General features: G+C 45.4%; 1 protein-coding gene across 4 annotated transcripts in view; it reads left to right on the top strand.

The window, feature by feature from the left end:
* GRIA1 (glutamate ionotropic receptor AMPA type subunit 1) overlaps positions 1–17,072 on the top strand; it is a 305,570-nt gene that overhangs the window by 191,987 nt on the left and 96,511 nt on the right. For all 4 annotated transcript variants that reach the window (XM_027081485.1, XM_027081484.1, XM_027081483.1 and 1 more), the window contains 2 exons: positions 6,030–6,134; positions 16,745–16,855. In XM_027081485.1, the coding sequence (XP_026937286.1) occupies positions 6,030–6,134; positions 16,745–16,855 (216 nt within the window). The remainder of the gene's footprint in view (positions 1–6,029; positions 6,135–16,744; positions 16,856–17,072) is intronic.

The following is a 17,072-nucleotide window of genomic DNA, read 5'->3' as shown; positions in this document are numbered from 1 at the left end:
GTTGAGCGGAAGCAGTTGCCTTAGTCAAAAACATAATAATCTCTATACTGTCTTGAGTCAAGACATGTGTGTGCCAGTCAGCTGCTCCTGAGAGCCTACTACGTGCTCTGGTCTGGGACCAAGCTCTGGGGACAACAAGAGAAGTCAAGACCTGCCCTCAAGAAACTCCCTTCAGTCTCTGTTGGGTGTGGACGTAGGGCAGGGAGAACTAGGCACAAAACAGACACAAAAATAAAACCAACATTCTGATCTAAAAATCAGCTGTTCAAACTGATTACTTTCAAATCTTTGTTAATCACCTAGAATCACAAACATATATTGCTGAAAGAGACCTGAAAAATCACGACTCCCATTTTCCCTTACATTATAGATGAAGCAGCTGACCTAGAGTAGGCAGTGACTCAGCCGGGCTCACACAGCAGCTTAGCAGCACAGGCTGGACCAGACACCCATCCAGGGTTCTTCTTCCTGTCCCACAACTGTCCTGTGGCCCCAGGGGCCTTTGCTTGTACGCACTGAGCTTCAGGGCCTTCCACACACAGTCATGGCCACTGTCCAACCATCTCACCCTCAAGACCCATCTCTTGAGAAAGCCATGGCCCTAGGAAGAAGCAGTGTGCACCTACAGTAGATTGGGTAAATCCCAATGACATTTGGTCCTTGGAATCCAAGGATGGGGGCTCGAGTCTCTTCTGCCCTGCCCACTGGCCTTCAGGTCACACATGGGGAGGGACCTGTGGGTCAGCTTGTGGTAGAGCTGGGATGTCTGTGAGTTAGGCCAAAAGGAATTAGCAAGTTATTCTAAAACTAATGGTAACACCAGCTATGATATGTCCAGGGCTCACTACGTACAAGGTTCTGAACGTATTTTACATGTTTGATCTCACTGAATCCTCAATATAACCCTCTGAGGTAGCTGGTTTTATTAACTGCGCTTTATAAATGCAGAAACTGAGCTACAGAGATTTTTTTAATTTCCCAAGATTATACAGTTAGTGATAAAAGTGGGACTCCAACCCACATCTCCTTGCTACCTCACCCTGTCTCCATTAACTGCTCTGCTCTGAAGCCTCGAAGGCCCAGCCCAGCAGGTGAGACAGAAGCCATGGCCCAGCCAGCACCAGCACACGGCCTTGGGTAATATCTACATGCCCCTGCTCCCCCACACCCCACTATAGTTTCCCCGGTGGCAGAGTGAAGACAACCAGCCTGCCTGCTCCCTGCCTGACATCCAAGGAGCCATTCAGAATATTAATGAGCCCACATCCTGGAATTCCTCAGCACTCCAGGAAGGGAGAGGCATGAGGGCGCCCATAAGTTGGCTTCCGGCTGGCAGAAAAGATCCAGCTCCCCAAGTCAGGCTGTTAGCATTTGGGGGGTCATAGGCCCTTTGAGGATATGATGGGAAACAAAGCTTTGTACTCTTATTCCCAGAAAATGCACACACGTATAATTTTGCATGACCAGGAGTCAGGTGGACAACAGACACTCTGAGAAGCCCAGCTAAGGACCTCAGGCGAAGAATCGCTGCCCTAAATAAGGATCAGCCCTCTTGCCTTTGTGTTTGCAATCTGTCAGCCAATGACCACGCACATTGGAAGTGAAGGTTTACGTGGCACATTGCTAGATGAGGTTGGGGCGAGCTGGGCAATAGGGGTGTGAGACACAGTCCATACCTTTCGGGACTCAAGACCCAGTGTAGAAGGAAAGACAAGCTCCTGAGAAATAATAGCCACAAAGGTATAGATTAAGGGCTGAATAACACAGCCAGGCTCGTGGTGCTATGGACTGTCAGAAAAGAACGCCATGGACTGAGGAATTTGGACATTACCAGGCTTCCCGTAGGAACGAAACTGGGGCTTTAAATACGGTGACCATATAATTTATCATCCAAACTTAAGGGTGAATGGGAGAGCTATTACCAATTATCCCAGAACAAGACATGTAAACTGAAACGACCCCAAGCTAACTGGGATGGATGGTCATTCATGCCTTAAAGGAAGGGTGAATTTGAACAAAGAGTGATTTGGGTTTTGGAGGGTCTGGGTGAGGATGTAAATGATACCCAGCAGAAGGCTAGAGTGAGGGTACACGTGAGGACTTGTGGGCATCGTGCTTGGCTGTTAGCGCGTAGGAAGAGAAGAGCTGGGTTCACACCATGACTCCACCAGGCGCTATCTGGGGGATCCTGGATTAATTGCTCCATTTTTCTGGCATTAATTTCCTCATCTCTTAGCATTGCCTCCCTCACTGGCTTGTCACAAGGCTCAAAAATATATTTTTTAAAAAAGGGATAATATACAAGCTTCTTTGAACCTCAGGGCAACTGCATGAGACAGAGCAGGATTCTTCTTCCCATTGTTCAGGTGGGCAGGTGGAAGCTCAGAGGGGTCCTGAGACTTAACTTGGCTAGTATAACCAGAATGCGGTCTACTGGGATCTAGCCCACAGGCTCTGACTTCCCACACCCAGTGAGCATGCAGGAGGAGAGGCCAAGAGAACAGATCCACCTCACGGCAGCCACGAAAAGGCTGAAGAAGCCTCGGGCCCAGAGCATCTCCGCTGCCCCCCACCCCCCGCCCCGGGGATGGGGTTGGAGGAGTCATCAGGGTCGATGGCTCAAGTAGTAGAAACACTAACCAGCAAACGGCGGGCACCAAGCAAGAAAGAAAATCTATGCTTCAGCATCTCATGGGTGGCAGACTCTGGGCTGGCAACCAATACCATTCACAGGAAATCCAAGGTGAATTCTCCATCTTTCACGGGGGGAGTCAGCAGGTGCCAGGACAGTGATGGGAGGTCCAGGAGGCAGGAGCTAAGGGGAAACTCCAGGTTTCCCTCAGTCTGATCCCTGTCACCCCAGCATGGGGGTAGGGGGTGGGAGTGGGGAATGAGGGCTCAGGGGCTCAGTCCTGATGGATAGGATGGCAGTTTCCAGATGTGCCCATAGCATATATTTCTGAGAAGCTTATTCCTCTGACTATGAGTCCAGACTGCCCTCATACATGGTTTGGGGCTAGTCCATTCTCTTGACCTCTCCTTGCTCTGCCATCATGGAACAGTAATTCTGGCACGTCTTCTTTCCCACTCTAATTTATCTCAGGATGTGTAAGTCTTGGCTTCTCCAACTAGACGGTCAGAGCCTTCAGCTGCTCCGGGCCTCTCCTGATGTACTGTGAATCCTGAACCCAAGTGCCGTAGCTCTGAGTCTCAGTAATCCTATCTATAACATCAGCAAAATAACTTCTGCTTTTGCTACTCACTGGGTTTCTGGGAACATCGAATAAGCAGCATCTTGTGAAAACATTGTGGCAACACAAGGGGCCCTCGGGTCACAAAACTTTCCTGCTGCTGATTTTTTTGGAAACTGAGAAAGACATGTAAAAATGACAGTGAAAAGACCCTCGTTTCTGCTGAAAGAATCCCCTGCCGTGAGACCACAGCGTATCAGACCCAAGGCTTCCATGTTAAATCTTCTTCTTTGCCACACTGCGTACCCACTGTACACAGCACAGTAGTAGTAGTAATCATTACCTTCAACATCATCATCACCATCACCATCACTTAGATAACAGACACTATTCATTGAACATTTATGTCCCAGACAATATGCTAAGCACTTCAGTTCTTTGAGGAGGAAACCAACAACAGATAGGCACAGTGACTTGTACATGGCCACATAGTTAGGAATTAACAGAGTGCAGCCTGGGGAAGGCCCAACTGGAATAGAGGAGAGCAGTAGTAGGCCTGGAGAACACATGCTCTATACATCTCTGTGTCACCCCTCAGAGCCTAGGACAGTAGCACTGTCCTCTGTTTGAGAGGCCACTTGGTATATTAAGTGAAGAAACCAGAATATGTCAGAAGCTCTGGATGTCAGGCCTGCCTTGGACACTTGTAAGTCCTAAGTCTTGAGCAAATCACTTTACCTTCCAGAGTTTAGGATCTTCTGAAAGTGAAGATCCTAATCTCTCTCTAACTGACCTATATCAGGGGGCTGCTATGAATGGAGATGAAGTAATATATGTGAAAATGCTTCATAAACACTTGTAAAATGCTGGTAGTATTAATAACACAATTTATAATAATCAAAATAATAGCTGGCCTTTGTTGAATACTCACCATGGGGCAAGCATTGATCAAAAAATATCTCATTTAATCTGTAAACCAACCTTAAGACATAATTAAACCTAATGGGTCTCATAAAACAAATGAGGAAACTGAGTCATAGAGACATTATGCAATTTGCTGTATGAATATGACATAATGATAATTAGTATGACACTTGAGACCAGCACCAAAAATAGATGCCCATTTGAGTCATTAATGACACTTCTTTCTGTTTCTGCAAACCATCTGCACATCTATCCCAGTCTGTTTTTCCAAATGAGTCACATAAGTTGGTACACAGCAATGAATGGGAAGCTAAAGATGGGCAAGAGACGACCAAGGTGAGAAGGTGAAGCTTCTGATGGATTTGAATTGCTCTCTTCTTATTCTTTGTAGCAGAATTGGTACTTTGCTTCCTCCTTGAAAAGCAAAACCAGCCCAGACTTTTCCAGAGCAAGAATTTCTCCAGATTTCATCTCAGAGAGTGAAGAGCTTGTTATATAATTTGTTCAGTGCTGTGGGCCTGCTGTAACCTCCCCACTGAGACTTCAAACCAGGAGGTGATGGGAGGGTCAGCCTGAGAGGAGACATATACACACACACATTTTCTTTCTTTCTTTCCTTCTTCCTTCCTTCCTTCTTTCTTTCTTTCCTTCCTTCCTTTCTTCTTTCTCTCTTTCTCCCTCCCACTCCCACATCTCAAATACACACACACACCAGCTATTCTTGTATTCTGAAGGCAGAGGGACTGGTCATTCACTGTCAGAAAATGGTAACACCCTGTGAGGCTTCCTTTTAAGTTGCCTGAGGAAGGGGGAAATAAATGATGCTGGGTTAAAGGGCCGGGTTCATATTGGTTACAGGCACAGGCTCATGTCACTGGCCTTAGGCCAGACTGATCTGAGGACACATGGTGGACCATCATTGGAGAATGTGATTTCTTATACTCAAGCTGATGGTACACAGCTAGACTCATCCCCAGTTCGAGGGTGGATACATTTTATTGGTCACCTCCAGAGCAGCAGGCTTGGTTCCAAAAGCCTTGGATTCCCCATGCTGACTACTTGGCCTTTAAAGTGAACTTGGAGATAGGAAGCCATGGAAGTTTAATCTGTCTCGTTTGTGGAGAAGTTCCATGCAGCCTATTTGGGGGCTTCCACTACGCATCTTGATTCCACCAGCTGAGACCTGTTGAAAGGCTCTGGTCTTACAAAGGATCTCCTTGGGTGCTTTAAAGTTTACACAGCACTTTCACATTTGCTGTGTCATTTAAGGTAGATGGGGCAGGAAGTTTGAGACTTAGAGAGGCAAATTGCCCAAAGTCACTTGGCTGTTCAAAGGAAAGCTGGGGTAAAATCCAGGTCTCCCAATTCTAGGTCTTTAGGCTCCCAAGTACTGTAATCCCTGGACTCACAAAGGAACTGAGAAGCCATATTGAGGCACAGCCCAAGGCATCACAAGGCCAGCTCCCGGTCCTGGGTCTTCTCCTGACTCACCAGGGATGGCACACCAGTCTCTTCCTTTGCAGGTCTCCTTCACTTTCTACATCTGAAGGTGTGCACCTGAGGAGCGGTCTTTCTCACAGTGGTAGTCCTGATGGGGGTGTTTGACTGAGGATGGCACAGAGATTTCCTATTAGGATCTACTCTGATCCACTGTTACTGTTTGCCTAAAGCAATGGGTGAAAAAGTTTTCAGAATGAATTTCAGTCTAGTAGGCAAGAGCACTGTACTCTAACAGTGATGACTGCTACAGGCAAAGGAGTAGAGAGGTGTTTAGTACTGATGCTACTCCAAGACCTCATCCCATGTAACTTCCTCAGGTTCTGGACTTTCACTTCAGCAGAAAAAGCAAACCAATGAACAAACATGAAGCGCAACTTCAGGGTTCACTGGTCACCACCTGGCTTTCTTTTCCAGGTGCGGTTTGAAGGCTTGACAGGAAACGTGCAATTTAATGAGAAAGGACGCCGGACCAACTACACCCTCCATGTGATCGAAATGAAGCACGACGGCATCCGAAAGGTAAGGGTCCCTTTGCTTCACTTCCTCAGGGAGGAGAGGGCTGAGCAGAGGCTCAGGCCAGAGCTGAGGGCCTTGCAAGCCCACTTTCCTGGACTGGATCTCTTAGAAGAGATGCAGGCAATGAGGATTCTAGCCTCAGCTCTGCCACTAACCAGCTGGGACTTCGGGCAAGTCAGTTCCTTCCTCTGAGAATCGAGGAGATTAAATGGAGATTAAAAAAATCTCTAGCTTTGTCTTGGGGTGCTTGTGAAGATCCAAGGGATGGGAAATTACTGTGAAAGTATAAACTAATAGATGTGTATAAAATGCCCCTGCTGCTCCTATAGGATTCCAAAGTAAGAACTTGAGAATGATGATTTATTGAGGAAGTGAACCATCTTCTCCTGATCCACACTTGGTCGTATCCCCTCTACTTTCCACATAGAAGTATAAGTGAAACTTAGTTTGTGTATATGTATGTAATGTATAATATGTATGCATATTAAACATTTTGGAACAACATTCAAATCCTTGGAGAAAACATTCAGAATTCTACCACACTCTGTGTGCTCTGGCCTCTGCCAATTTCTCTGACCTTGACCCTTGACACTCACTTCCTTCCTCCTTCCACTCCAGTCATTCTGATCAACTTTCACTTCCAGGAATATACTATGTTCTTTCTCACCTCCCAGCCTTCAAACGTGTTCCCTCTGCCTAGGACTCCCCCTACCCCATCCCCTTCTTTTGCCTGGCCAATTCCTCCTCAGCCTTCAACACTCAGAGAAAATGCTACTCCTTCCCTAGGCTCCCTTGTTGTGACTCATGGCAGCCTCTATTGTACCGTCCATGGCCTTCATCACATTCCTAGCTCCTTGGGGTGGCACAGCGTAATGGGTAAGAGGCATTGAACACATGGTATAAAGCTACTAGGGTGTCATGGATCAGAGTATTAGCTCTGGAATCCTGGGCCTCAATCCTGGCATCACCACTTACCAGCCTGTGATTCTGGACAAATAAATCAGGTTCTTTGTGCCTTAAGTGGGGGGCACCATAACAATGCCAATCTCATAGGCTCACTGAGAGGATTAAATGATCTAACGGGTGCAGAAGTTCTGAGGGCTGTGCCTGGCACATTGAAGACTGGGTCTTCATCTCTCAAACTTGATGCTCTCTAGGCCTGTGCTGTCAAATACAGTTGCCACTAGCCATGGATGGCCATTTAACTTTCATTCTAAATAATTTAAAAGCCCCTCAGTTGCACTCGCCACATGTCAAGTGCTCAGTAGCCACAGGTGGCTAGTGGCTGCCATACTAGACAGCACAGATGTACTCAACAGATCATTTCCAGCATCCCAGCAAGTTCTACAGAACAGCTCCGCTCACGCTTTCTATTCCCAAACTGTGGAGGTCCATGATGCTCTGGGTGGTTTGGTGAGATACACTGGCAGAACGGTTATAAGCTCAGGCTTTGGAGACAGACACAACCCGAATTAAGTGTCTGCCTTACTCTTTACTAGGCACGTGACCTTGAACAACTCAGCCTCCTTGGAGCTCAGTTACATCATCTCCAAATGGGGAATAATGCCCTTTACCTCACAGGGTCGCCATCAGCACTGAGTGAAACAATGTCTGCTACCCACTTGCCTGTATCAAGGGATTCCCAAAAGTAGCCCCTGGAACGGAGTGGACATTCAGCCCATGTTTTGTTTGTTTGTTTCAACTGCCTTCTTTAGGCCACAGGGATTTTTATGTCAGCCTTGATTTTGAGTGAGTCAGGCTGTGCAAGCCCATGGAATGGATAAATCAGCAAACAGAAATTACGGAGTAACCTTAAAATCCACAAGCAAATCGTTGTGCTTTATTTTTCAGATCCTGGGGCTGTTTTTCAACTTACTTTCCAATGACTAAATCCTTTCCTAGAATGTGGGCTTAAGCATCCTTTGTTTACGGGGAATCTGACTTGAGGACAAGGAATTCCTCCACACCTGCGGCTTCAGGCCTTTTACTCAGTCAGCCTCCTAACAAAGTAATTTCTCAGATTCATGGTGACCTCGTTGTGCTGGTTTCAGTGAGCAGTGCCTGGCCTTACCTGATGTAGGTAATAGAGGGGCTTCTGCTGCTTGACCGGGGGCCTTGAGGACTCTCCCCTGATCTTTAAGCACGTATCATGGCCACCGATCTGCCAACACACCCTCTAGCTATCTGGGTCCATTTTGACATCCTACTGAAATGTGTGTGCTCTACACATCCATCCATCCAATGCTGAGGATCTTCAAATGCCAGAATGGGCACTGGCTCCACTCAAGCTAAATCCTTGGGAAATCCCATTCAGAGACTCCACTTCACCGTGGGGTGCTGATTTAGGGACCTCTATCCAAATAAAATACCTTGTCAAATTCAAGTAGGATCACAAATTCTGGCACCTGGCTGCCAAGAGAGAAGTGTAGGAAAATTCTCAAAGGTCTTTCATGAAGGGACCATCATTGTTGATTAAACCATCTCTGCCCATCACTACTGGTCCTGTAGCTAATTTTGGACTTGAAATGGCCAAGTCTCACTTCAGCTTGATATGTATCCCCCTGCCATGCCCCAAGTTTGTCATCCCCAGTTCTGACCCAAGTATAACTGAAAAGGAAAGACCGGGCAGGGAAGAAAGTGACACAAGGTCCTACTGACGTCAATGCACAGCTCTCCAGTCCAGATGTCCTTTGGAAGTTTTTTCTTTAAATCCTTGCCACCCAACTTTGGACATACTGAGACCTGGTGTAGCTCTAAGACAGAGCTTCAATCCAACCACTTCTCTCCATTTCCACTGCTGACCCCGGAGCCCAAGCCACCTTCCACACCTGCCTGACTCACTCAGGAGCCTCCTTACCAGTCACTAGTCCTGCTGGCCATGTTCTTGCCCCTCTAGAAGGCCATTTTCCCAACACAAGAGCCAGGATGATCATTTTCAAATATACATCAGGCTATATTGCTTCTCTCTGCCTAAAGCTTTTGACTGGCTTCCTACTGCAGGTGAAATATAACTTCTCGTCTTGACCTTCAGAACGCCAGACGCTGCATCCCTCTGACATCAGCCCTTGCTCCTTCTCTGGCTCATAACTCTACAGCTACCCTATAGCATCCTTCTGTTCCTTTACCCGACATTCTCAATCACTGCAGTTTCATATGCAGTGTCTCTCCTCGTCACTCAAGTCTGGCCCAGGCAAAGTCACCTTGGAGAGGCCATCCCTGACCAAGCCATCTAAAGTGACCCCCATCCACCCAGCACAATCCCACTGTCCCAATGTTTCACAGTGCTTACCCCTTCTGCTATATTCTTGTTGGTTTACTGATCTCTCCCGAGGTTGGTAAACTTCAGCCTGCAGGCCAAATTCAGCCAAATGCCTGTTTTTGTACAGACCATGAGCTAATGATTTTTACATTTTGAAATAAACCAAAAGATGACTACTTCATGATATGTGAAAATTATATGAGATTACAATTTCAGGGTCCATACATAGAGTTTTGTGGGGTTTTTTGGAATACAGCCAAACTCATTTGTTTAGGTATCGTCTATAGCCGCGTCCGCACTGTGACAGCAGAGATAAGTAGTTGCTACAGAGATTGCATGACCTGCAAAGCCTAAAATATTTGCAGTCTGGCTCTCTAAAGTCTGATGACCCCTGGTCTGGATATATATTGTCTTTCTTCCCCTCTTCTTCACCTCCTTGCCCCTAAAATGTCAGCTCTCTTAACACAGGGACGTGGTTCTGTTATTTACTGTATCCTCAGTGCCCACAATATATTGACACATAAGTAAGCACGTGCAAATAAGTGGTTGTTCATTAAATGAGTGGATAGTGTATTGAATGTTGCTGGGCAACCAGGGAGCATACTACTCTGGCCCCATATTTCCACAGATCTGACAGCAAGTAAGAAAAAAAAATTGCTGGCAAATTTAATTAAAAAACACCTCAAGCAGAACTCAGATAAAGTTAACACACACACTTATGAAGTTCAAATTCTTTAAGTGTGTTAGTTAAGATAACCCTAGGCGCAGTAACAGATAAACTCTAAAATCTCAGCTGTTTAATGCAAACAAAGGTCTCATTCTTGTTCACCCAGTGACCAGTATGGGGGCTGGGGGCTCTGATTAAGACTCAGGCTTATGGAGGCTCCACTGTCTGTTTGGGTCTTCCTGGCTATCAACAGCCAGCTCACAGGGGAGGAAGAAAGTTATTACAAATTGTGCTGGAGATTTGGGGGAGTCGGGCTAGGAGAGACGTGCATCACTTCTGCTGCACTCCACTGGCCAACCCAATCACCTCGCCCACCTAGACATATGGAAGGCTGGGAAATGCAACTGCTGTCCAGGTAGCTACTTCCCACCATACCTGTACGCTATGCAAGGCAAACAAGAATCCTTGGGGGTCATCAGGTTGTCTTTGCCACAAAAGACGTCTTCCTTTTTAAAAATTTATTATAATCGATCTCATTTTTTGGAGGTCAGGGGCTGTGTCTTCAGAGGAAGCTTAGAGCTAAAAATGTGGACATTTGATTTGACGACTATGCAAGGTAAATCAATTGAATGTACTGTTCAATGATCATCTCCTTTGTAGACTTCATTTACTTAAAAAAGTCTAATCTATCATCTAGACTCATTTCCTATATTCAAACAATCTTTAGAGGTAGATGGAAAACAGGAGATCAAAAATTATAACTGGCCCCAAGAGAAGACCTCTCACTGTCAGAATTGTTTAAATCCTCTCCTGAATGGTGGGCCCCAATTTTTACCAAACTACTAGCTCTGATTTACTTTGAGATAGAATCAAAGTTCCTCCATATCCTCAGTAGAGAATCAAAGGGCTGTATAATAATCCAGCCCACTTCTCTAAGAAAGGGAAATTTGCTCTCATCTCTGAAGTGCAATGTCCCTTCAAAAATCTTTGACAGCTTTCTTTTCATCAAAATGTGGAAGGAGATTTCTCAGCCTGCTAGCTTACATGAGGGGCAAGCTGGGGTTTGGCATCACCCTGCTCTTCTGACTGGCAATAGTTCTTATTTCCCTACAAAAGGGCTAGGAATAAAATAAGCTTGTTTACAACACTTAACTGTTCCTCTAGCTTTTGATATAAGCCAAGCTAGACAATAATTTTTATAGAGACCAATTTAACATTAGTGCTATAACACCAGCTCTGAAGGATCCCTATTCTAAAAGTTAAAATCTCTTTCTAAGCCGTATAAATCTGGTCTGTACAGATTTATCTTGCTTTTTTCCCCCTCTCTTTGATCAAATAACTTGATATTTTAGAGCCGTGCTTTGTGGGTTTTGCACCATTTATCCTAGGACATTCTGCATGTAAAGAGGGTTACGCTGTCAAATGAGTTTGAGAAATACTCCATAATATATACTTCTTTTGGAGATTGACAATGTTCAATAGCAAAGTGAAACTGAAATGTACTACAGTATAGAAGCCTGTTAGCCTTCAATCAGGCATTACCCTACTGGATATCATTTTTTAGTTTACTGGCAACTTAATATGAACCACACACTATGCGTACCGTTGTCCATGCATGAACGCATTTGGTTCCCACAGCAGCCCTGCGAGACAGGTACTCTTGTTGTATCCATTCTACAGAGCAGGGACGGAGGCCCACTGAGGTCAAGTAACTGGCCCAAGGTCAAAGAGTTACTAATAAGAAAAGTCTACCTTTTAAAACAGGTCTGTCTGATGCCAGAGACCAATCTCTGGACCATCAAGCCATCACTTTTAAAAATACTACCGATGAAAACACAATAGATTTTAGAGAACTTGGTTGCATGTCAAAGAAGGCAACCTCCTCAAGGCTGACAGTTGTTGAGTTTGAACAACTAAGAACAACTAAACCTGTGACTAATCCTGAAGAGGGAGAAGGAAGAAAGGAAAGAAGGGAGGGAAGGAAGAAAAAGGAGGAGGAAGGGAAAGAGAAGAGCATGAAAACACCACAGCATCAACTACAGGGGGAAAGAAAATGGCAATTACATTTGCTTGATCGTCTCCCAAGTGTGTATTGATTATATTCAATAATTTTACCTTTGAAGTCCATGACCTGGCTCCTATGCCCTGCCACTAATCTGCTATTTAATCTGTATAAGTTAGATCATCTGATCTCCCCAAGCCTCAGTTTTCTTTTCTGTAAAACAGAGAAAATAATCCCGAGCCTGTCTGTGCTATTTGCATAGGGGAAGAGCAAAATACAGTTAAGTGTTAGGAAAGTAGTTTGGAAATTCTTTTCTGAAACTCGCCCCACGATATGCTACAATAATGGTTTCAAATAGTTATTTTTCAACGAACGGGCTCCTTGTAAAAATGAACTCTTAAGGGGAATCTCAAAGCGTGAAATGGATTAAAAGCAGAACTGACTATTGAAGCAAGGGTGAGGAACCCAGGGCTTTCCCCCTCTTCTCTGACCCCTCACCTCCCATGAAAGTGGTGAAGGGCCTTTACAGATGCCCTAGGGTCCCATGGAACACTGGCCTAGCAAAATGGGGGAGGCAGGACTACATTCTGGTTTTGAGCAAGTCCCCTGGTCTCTGAACTTCTGTTTCCCTCTCTGTAAAAAAGGAAGAGGTTGGAGGAAATGATTCTTCAGGCCTCTTTTGGCTCTGATATTCTGGAAATCTAAGTTTCTGGTTCTTGTGTCATTAGAGAGACATGTCCCCTTCCAGGCTGGCTGAAAGTGCCCCACACAGGCAACATGGTACCCATGCCAGCATGAGGGCAAATCCTGACCCAGTGTCCTGAGAGACAGCTCCCCCTGACCCCCCTTCAGGCCTCTGAACTGTCTCAGCATGAACAGGATCCACTGTCTCCATGTTGGATGCACTCATTCTCTCAACAAAACTTTCCTGAGCTGCTTCTCTGTGGTACAATCTGTGGCCCTAAGAAAGGGGTCCTAGCACGAACAGACCTCTAGCTTTGTCCCTGAGAAGCCCACAGCATCGTGGAGAGATGGGGACAGACATGCCAACAGCTAGACCATGGGGCCAATGGGAACCAACACGAGGCGCTCAGGGCCAGCTGGCAGCCTAGTGGAACACAGAAGGACACGGCCCTGCAATCGGCCTGCCCGGCTCCAATCCTGGCTCCGTGACTCTCCTGTGGCCTTGGGAAAGTTATTCCACTTTCCCTACATCTCAGTTTCTTCACATTTAAAATAGGAGTGATAATTGATTACCCACCTCATAGGTTTTTGTGTGGATGAGAGAAGTTAAAACATAAAAAACACTTAGAAGAGTGCCTAAAACACAGTAAGCACTCAGTAACTGTCAGCTAATATGATTCCCAGCCCAGGGCTAAGTCCCCTCGCAGAAAGAACAGCGTCAAGATGAAAAGCTGCCCCTGGAGACAGATGACCACCATTCCAGGCTGAGCTCAGCCACTTCTCAGCTGCATCACCACCATCACCTTGCGAGTTAACAAACTCTTCTAAGCCAGATGAACTGGCACAAAAACTATCAAACACAGCCTCTGACAGAGCAAGAACATGACCAGTGTCGGCAATTATTACTACTGTTGTTAATGGCAGTGAAATGGCAGGGAGAGTTGTTTCTTTGTAACTGAGGGGACTGGGAAAGACACCAAGGTGAAGGTGACATCTGAGTGGACCATTGGCATGTGCCTTGGATTTTGTGAACCTGGGCTGACTTAGAGACCTGCTCCTCCCCCTGCACATGCGCTTCAGTTCTCCTTCCTGTTTGCCCTTTAAAACTACAGCCAGCAGAATGACCACAAAACAAAACACAACGGTCTAAAGACGTATAAAGACAGGGACTTCCCTGGTGGCGCAGTGGTTAAGAATCCGCCTGCCAATGCAGGGGACATGGGTTTGATCCCTGGTCCGGGAAGATCCCACATGCTGTGGAGCAACTAAGCCTGTGAGCCACAGCTACTGAGCCGGCGCTCTAGAGCCCGTGAGCCACAACTACTGAGCCTGTGTGCCACAACGACTGAAACTAGCACACCTAGAACCCATGCTCCGCAACAAGAGAAGCCACCGCAATAAGCCCATGCACCACAACCAGAGAAAGCCCATGCGCAGCAACAAAGACCCAACGCAGCCAAAAAATAAAATAAAATAAAAGATACATAGACATAGGGGTGTGTGTGGAGTCTGTGTGTGTGTGTATTAGCCACGCCATTCTGCTCTTCCCAAACCTTCCATGACTCCCTGTTGCCTTCAGAATAAAGTCTACGCCACTTAGCCTGGCCTACCAATCCCTCTGCTACCTAGACCCAAGCGCCCACTGCCCTCTTGGACTAACCCTATCCTCCACTCAGGACCCACTGAACTTACATATCTGGGCAGATTCCTGCCTTCCCATCTTGGCTTATCTTCTCTCCGACCTGACAGGTTTGGGCTCAACCTTTCCATCCCTCGTGACTTAAGCCTCACCTCCTCCTGCTGCCTTTTTCCCAGCATAGGTTCCATACCAGGCTTCTACTTCTCCAAACTCCTTAGGCTCAAGCTACCTGAGCCACTCACTTGTCACTTCTGGGGCCACGTGCATGTGTGTGTCTTGTCTTCCCAAATAGACTGGAGGGATCCTCAGAGCAAGGACTATCTCCGAGACTTCTTTGTATCTTTCTCAACCCTGCCACAATACCACCAATGTTTTAGCTCGGAGTCTTACACACAATAGGGATCCAATAAGTATTTGCTAAAAGACCTTGGAAAATGAGTCAGTATAAATAACTGCTAATTTTTTATAAAAAAATAATATCAATCAGTGTTTGCAGGCACGACTATATTCTCAGTATTATAATAGGTCAAAAATTGGAAATAAGAGAAATAAAGGATAAAATAACCATCACCTAGAAAGTTAAATCCAGATGGAAAAATACAGTTAACCTAAAAAGAAAACAAGAGTAAGGCCAGAAACTATCAAACTCTTACAGGAAAACACAGGCAGAACACTCTATGGCATAAATCACAGCAAGATCCTTTTTGAACCACCTCCTAGAGAAATGGAAATAAAAACAAAAATAAACAACTGGGACCTAATGAAACTTCAAAGCTTTTGCACAGCAAAAGAAACCATAAACAAGACCAAAAGGCAACCCTCAGAATGGGAGAAAATATTTGCAAATGAAGCAACTGACAAAGGATTAATCTCCAAGATTTACAAGCAGCTCATGCAACTCAATAACAAAAAAACAAACAACCCAATCCAAAAATGGACAGAAGGCCTAAATAGACATTTCTCCAAAGAAGATATACGGATTGCCAACAAACACATGAAAGAATGCTCAACATCATTAATCATGAGAGAAATGCAAGTCAAAACTACAATGAGATATCATCTCACAGCGGTCAGAATGGCCATCATCAAAAAATCTAGAAACGATAAACGCTGGAGAGGGTGTGGAGAAAAGGGAACCCTCTTGCACTGCTGGTGGGAATGTGAATTGGTACAGCCACTATGGAGAACAGTATGGAGGTTCCTTAAAAAACTACAAATAGAACTACCATATGACCCAGCAATCCCACTACTGGGCATATACTCTGAGAAAACCATAATTCAAAAAGAGTCATGTACCAAAATATTCATTGCAGCTCTATTTACAATAGCCAGGAGATGGAAACAACCTAAGTGCCCATCATCAGATGAATGGATAAAGAAGATGTGGCACATATATACAATGAAATATTACTCAGCCATAAAAAGAAATGAAATTGAGCTATTTGTAATGAGGTGGATGGACCCAGAGTCTGTCATACAGAGTGAAGTAAGTCAGAAAGAGAAAGACAAATACCGTACGCTAACACATATATATGGAATTTAAGAAAAAAAAATGCCATGAAGAACCTAGGGGTAAGACAGGAATAAAGAGACAGACCTACTAGAGAATGGACTTCAGGATATGGGGAGGGGGAAGGGTAAGCTGTGACAAAGTGAGAGAGTGGCATGGACATATATACACTACCAAACGTAAAACAGATAGCTAGTGGGAAGCAGCCGCATAGCACAGGGAGATCAGCTCAGTGCTTTGTGACCGCCTAGAGGGGTGGGATAGGGAGGGTGGGAGGGAGGGAGATGCAAGAGGGAAGAGATATGGGAACATATGTATATGTATAACTGATTCACTTTGTTATAAAGCAGAAACTAACACACCATTGCAAAGCAATTATACTCCAATAAAGATGTTAAAAAAAAGCAAAAGAAAACAAGAATGTACGGTTTAAATCATATGATTCCCACTACACTTCAGAATGAGCTCAGGAAGAGAAGGGTTACTAGGCATGGGAGAAGGTGGGGTTTGGCCTTGTGAACAACTGCAGGGAATTAAATCTCTATGGCCCTGACTCGCATTGTACGTAAGAGTTTAGCTGCATCAACAGTTAAACCCTCGCCCCTTAAGAGGCAATTTTCAGGCTTACCCGTCATGATGAGGATTTTCATGGGGTGGGGATGGGAGGACCTAGAGAGCATCTTGTCTCTTGTTGTTTATATCTACCAATACCTCAGAGCCTGGTGTGTCCAGGATTGCTGGTGTGATGCTCAGCTCCTTGATTTCCTGTCTGGTGTTGGCTGGGGGACCCAGAGTGGGCCATTCCTGAGGAGCCTGGATCACCTTATGTCACCACCTTCCTCTCTTTAACAGATTGGCTACTGGAATGAAGATGATAAGTTTGTCCCTGCAGCCACAGATGCTCAAGCTGGGGGGGATAACTCAAGTGTCCAGAATAGAACGTACATCGTCACTACAATCCTAGTGAGTACTCAGTCCTTCATGGAGGTTACCTGGGATGTGAGACAGACCAACACAAAGGTTTTCCCAGGAGTGAAAGCTGGTCATTCTTCTTGCCAAAACTGTGTGGTCGGTAGAAAGAGGAAGTAAAAAAGGAATATCCTGAAAGTCAGAGGGACTTTTGCTCTCTGGCTCTGCCATGATTTCACTTTGTGCTCTTGGATAAGTAAGTCACTTACCC

Source organism: Aethalodelphis obliquidens, unplaced genomic scaffold (assembly GCF_003676395.1).
Source record: "Aethalodelphis obliquidens isolate GAN/ISIS:26980383/991018 unplaced genomic scaffold, ASM367639v1 scaffold45, whole genome shotgun sequence".
NCBI lineage: Eukaryota > Metazoa > Chordata > Mammalia > Artiodactyla > Delphinidae > Aethalodelphis > Aethalodelphis obliquidens.
The sequence above is the reverse complement of the archived record's forward strand: the minus strand, read 5'-3'. Positions and strand labels throughout refer to the sequence as shown.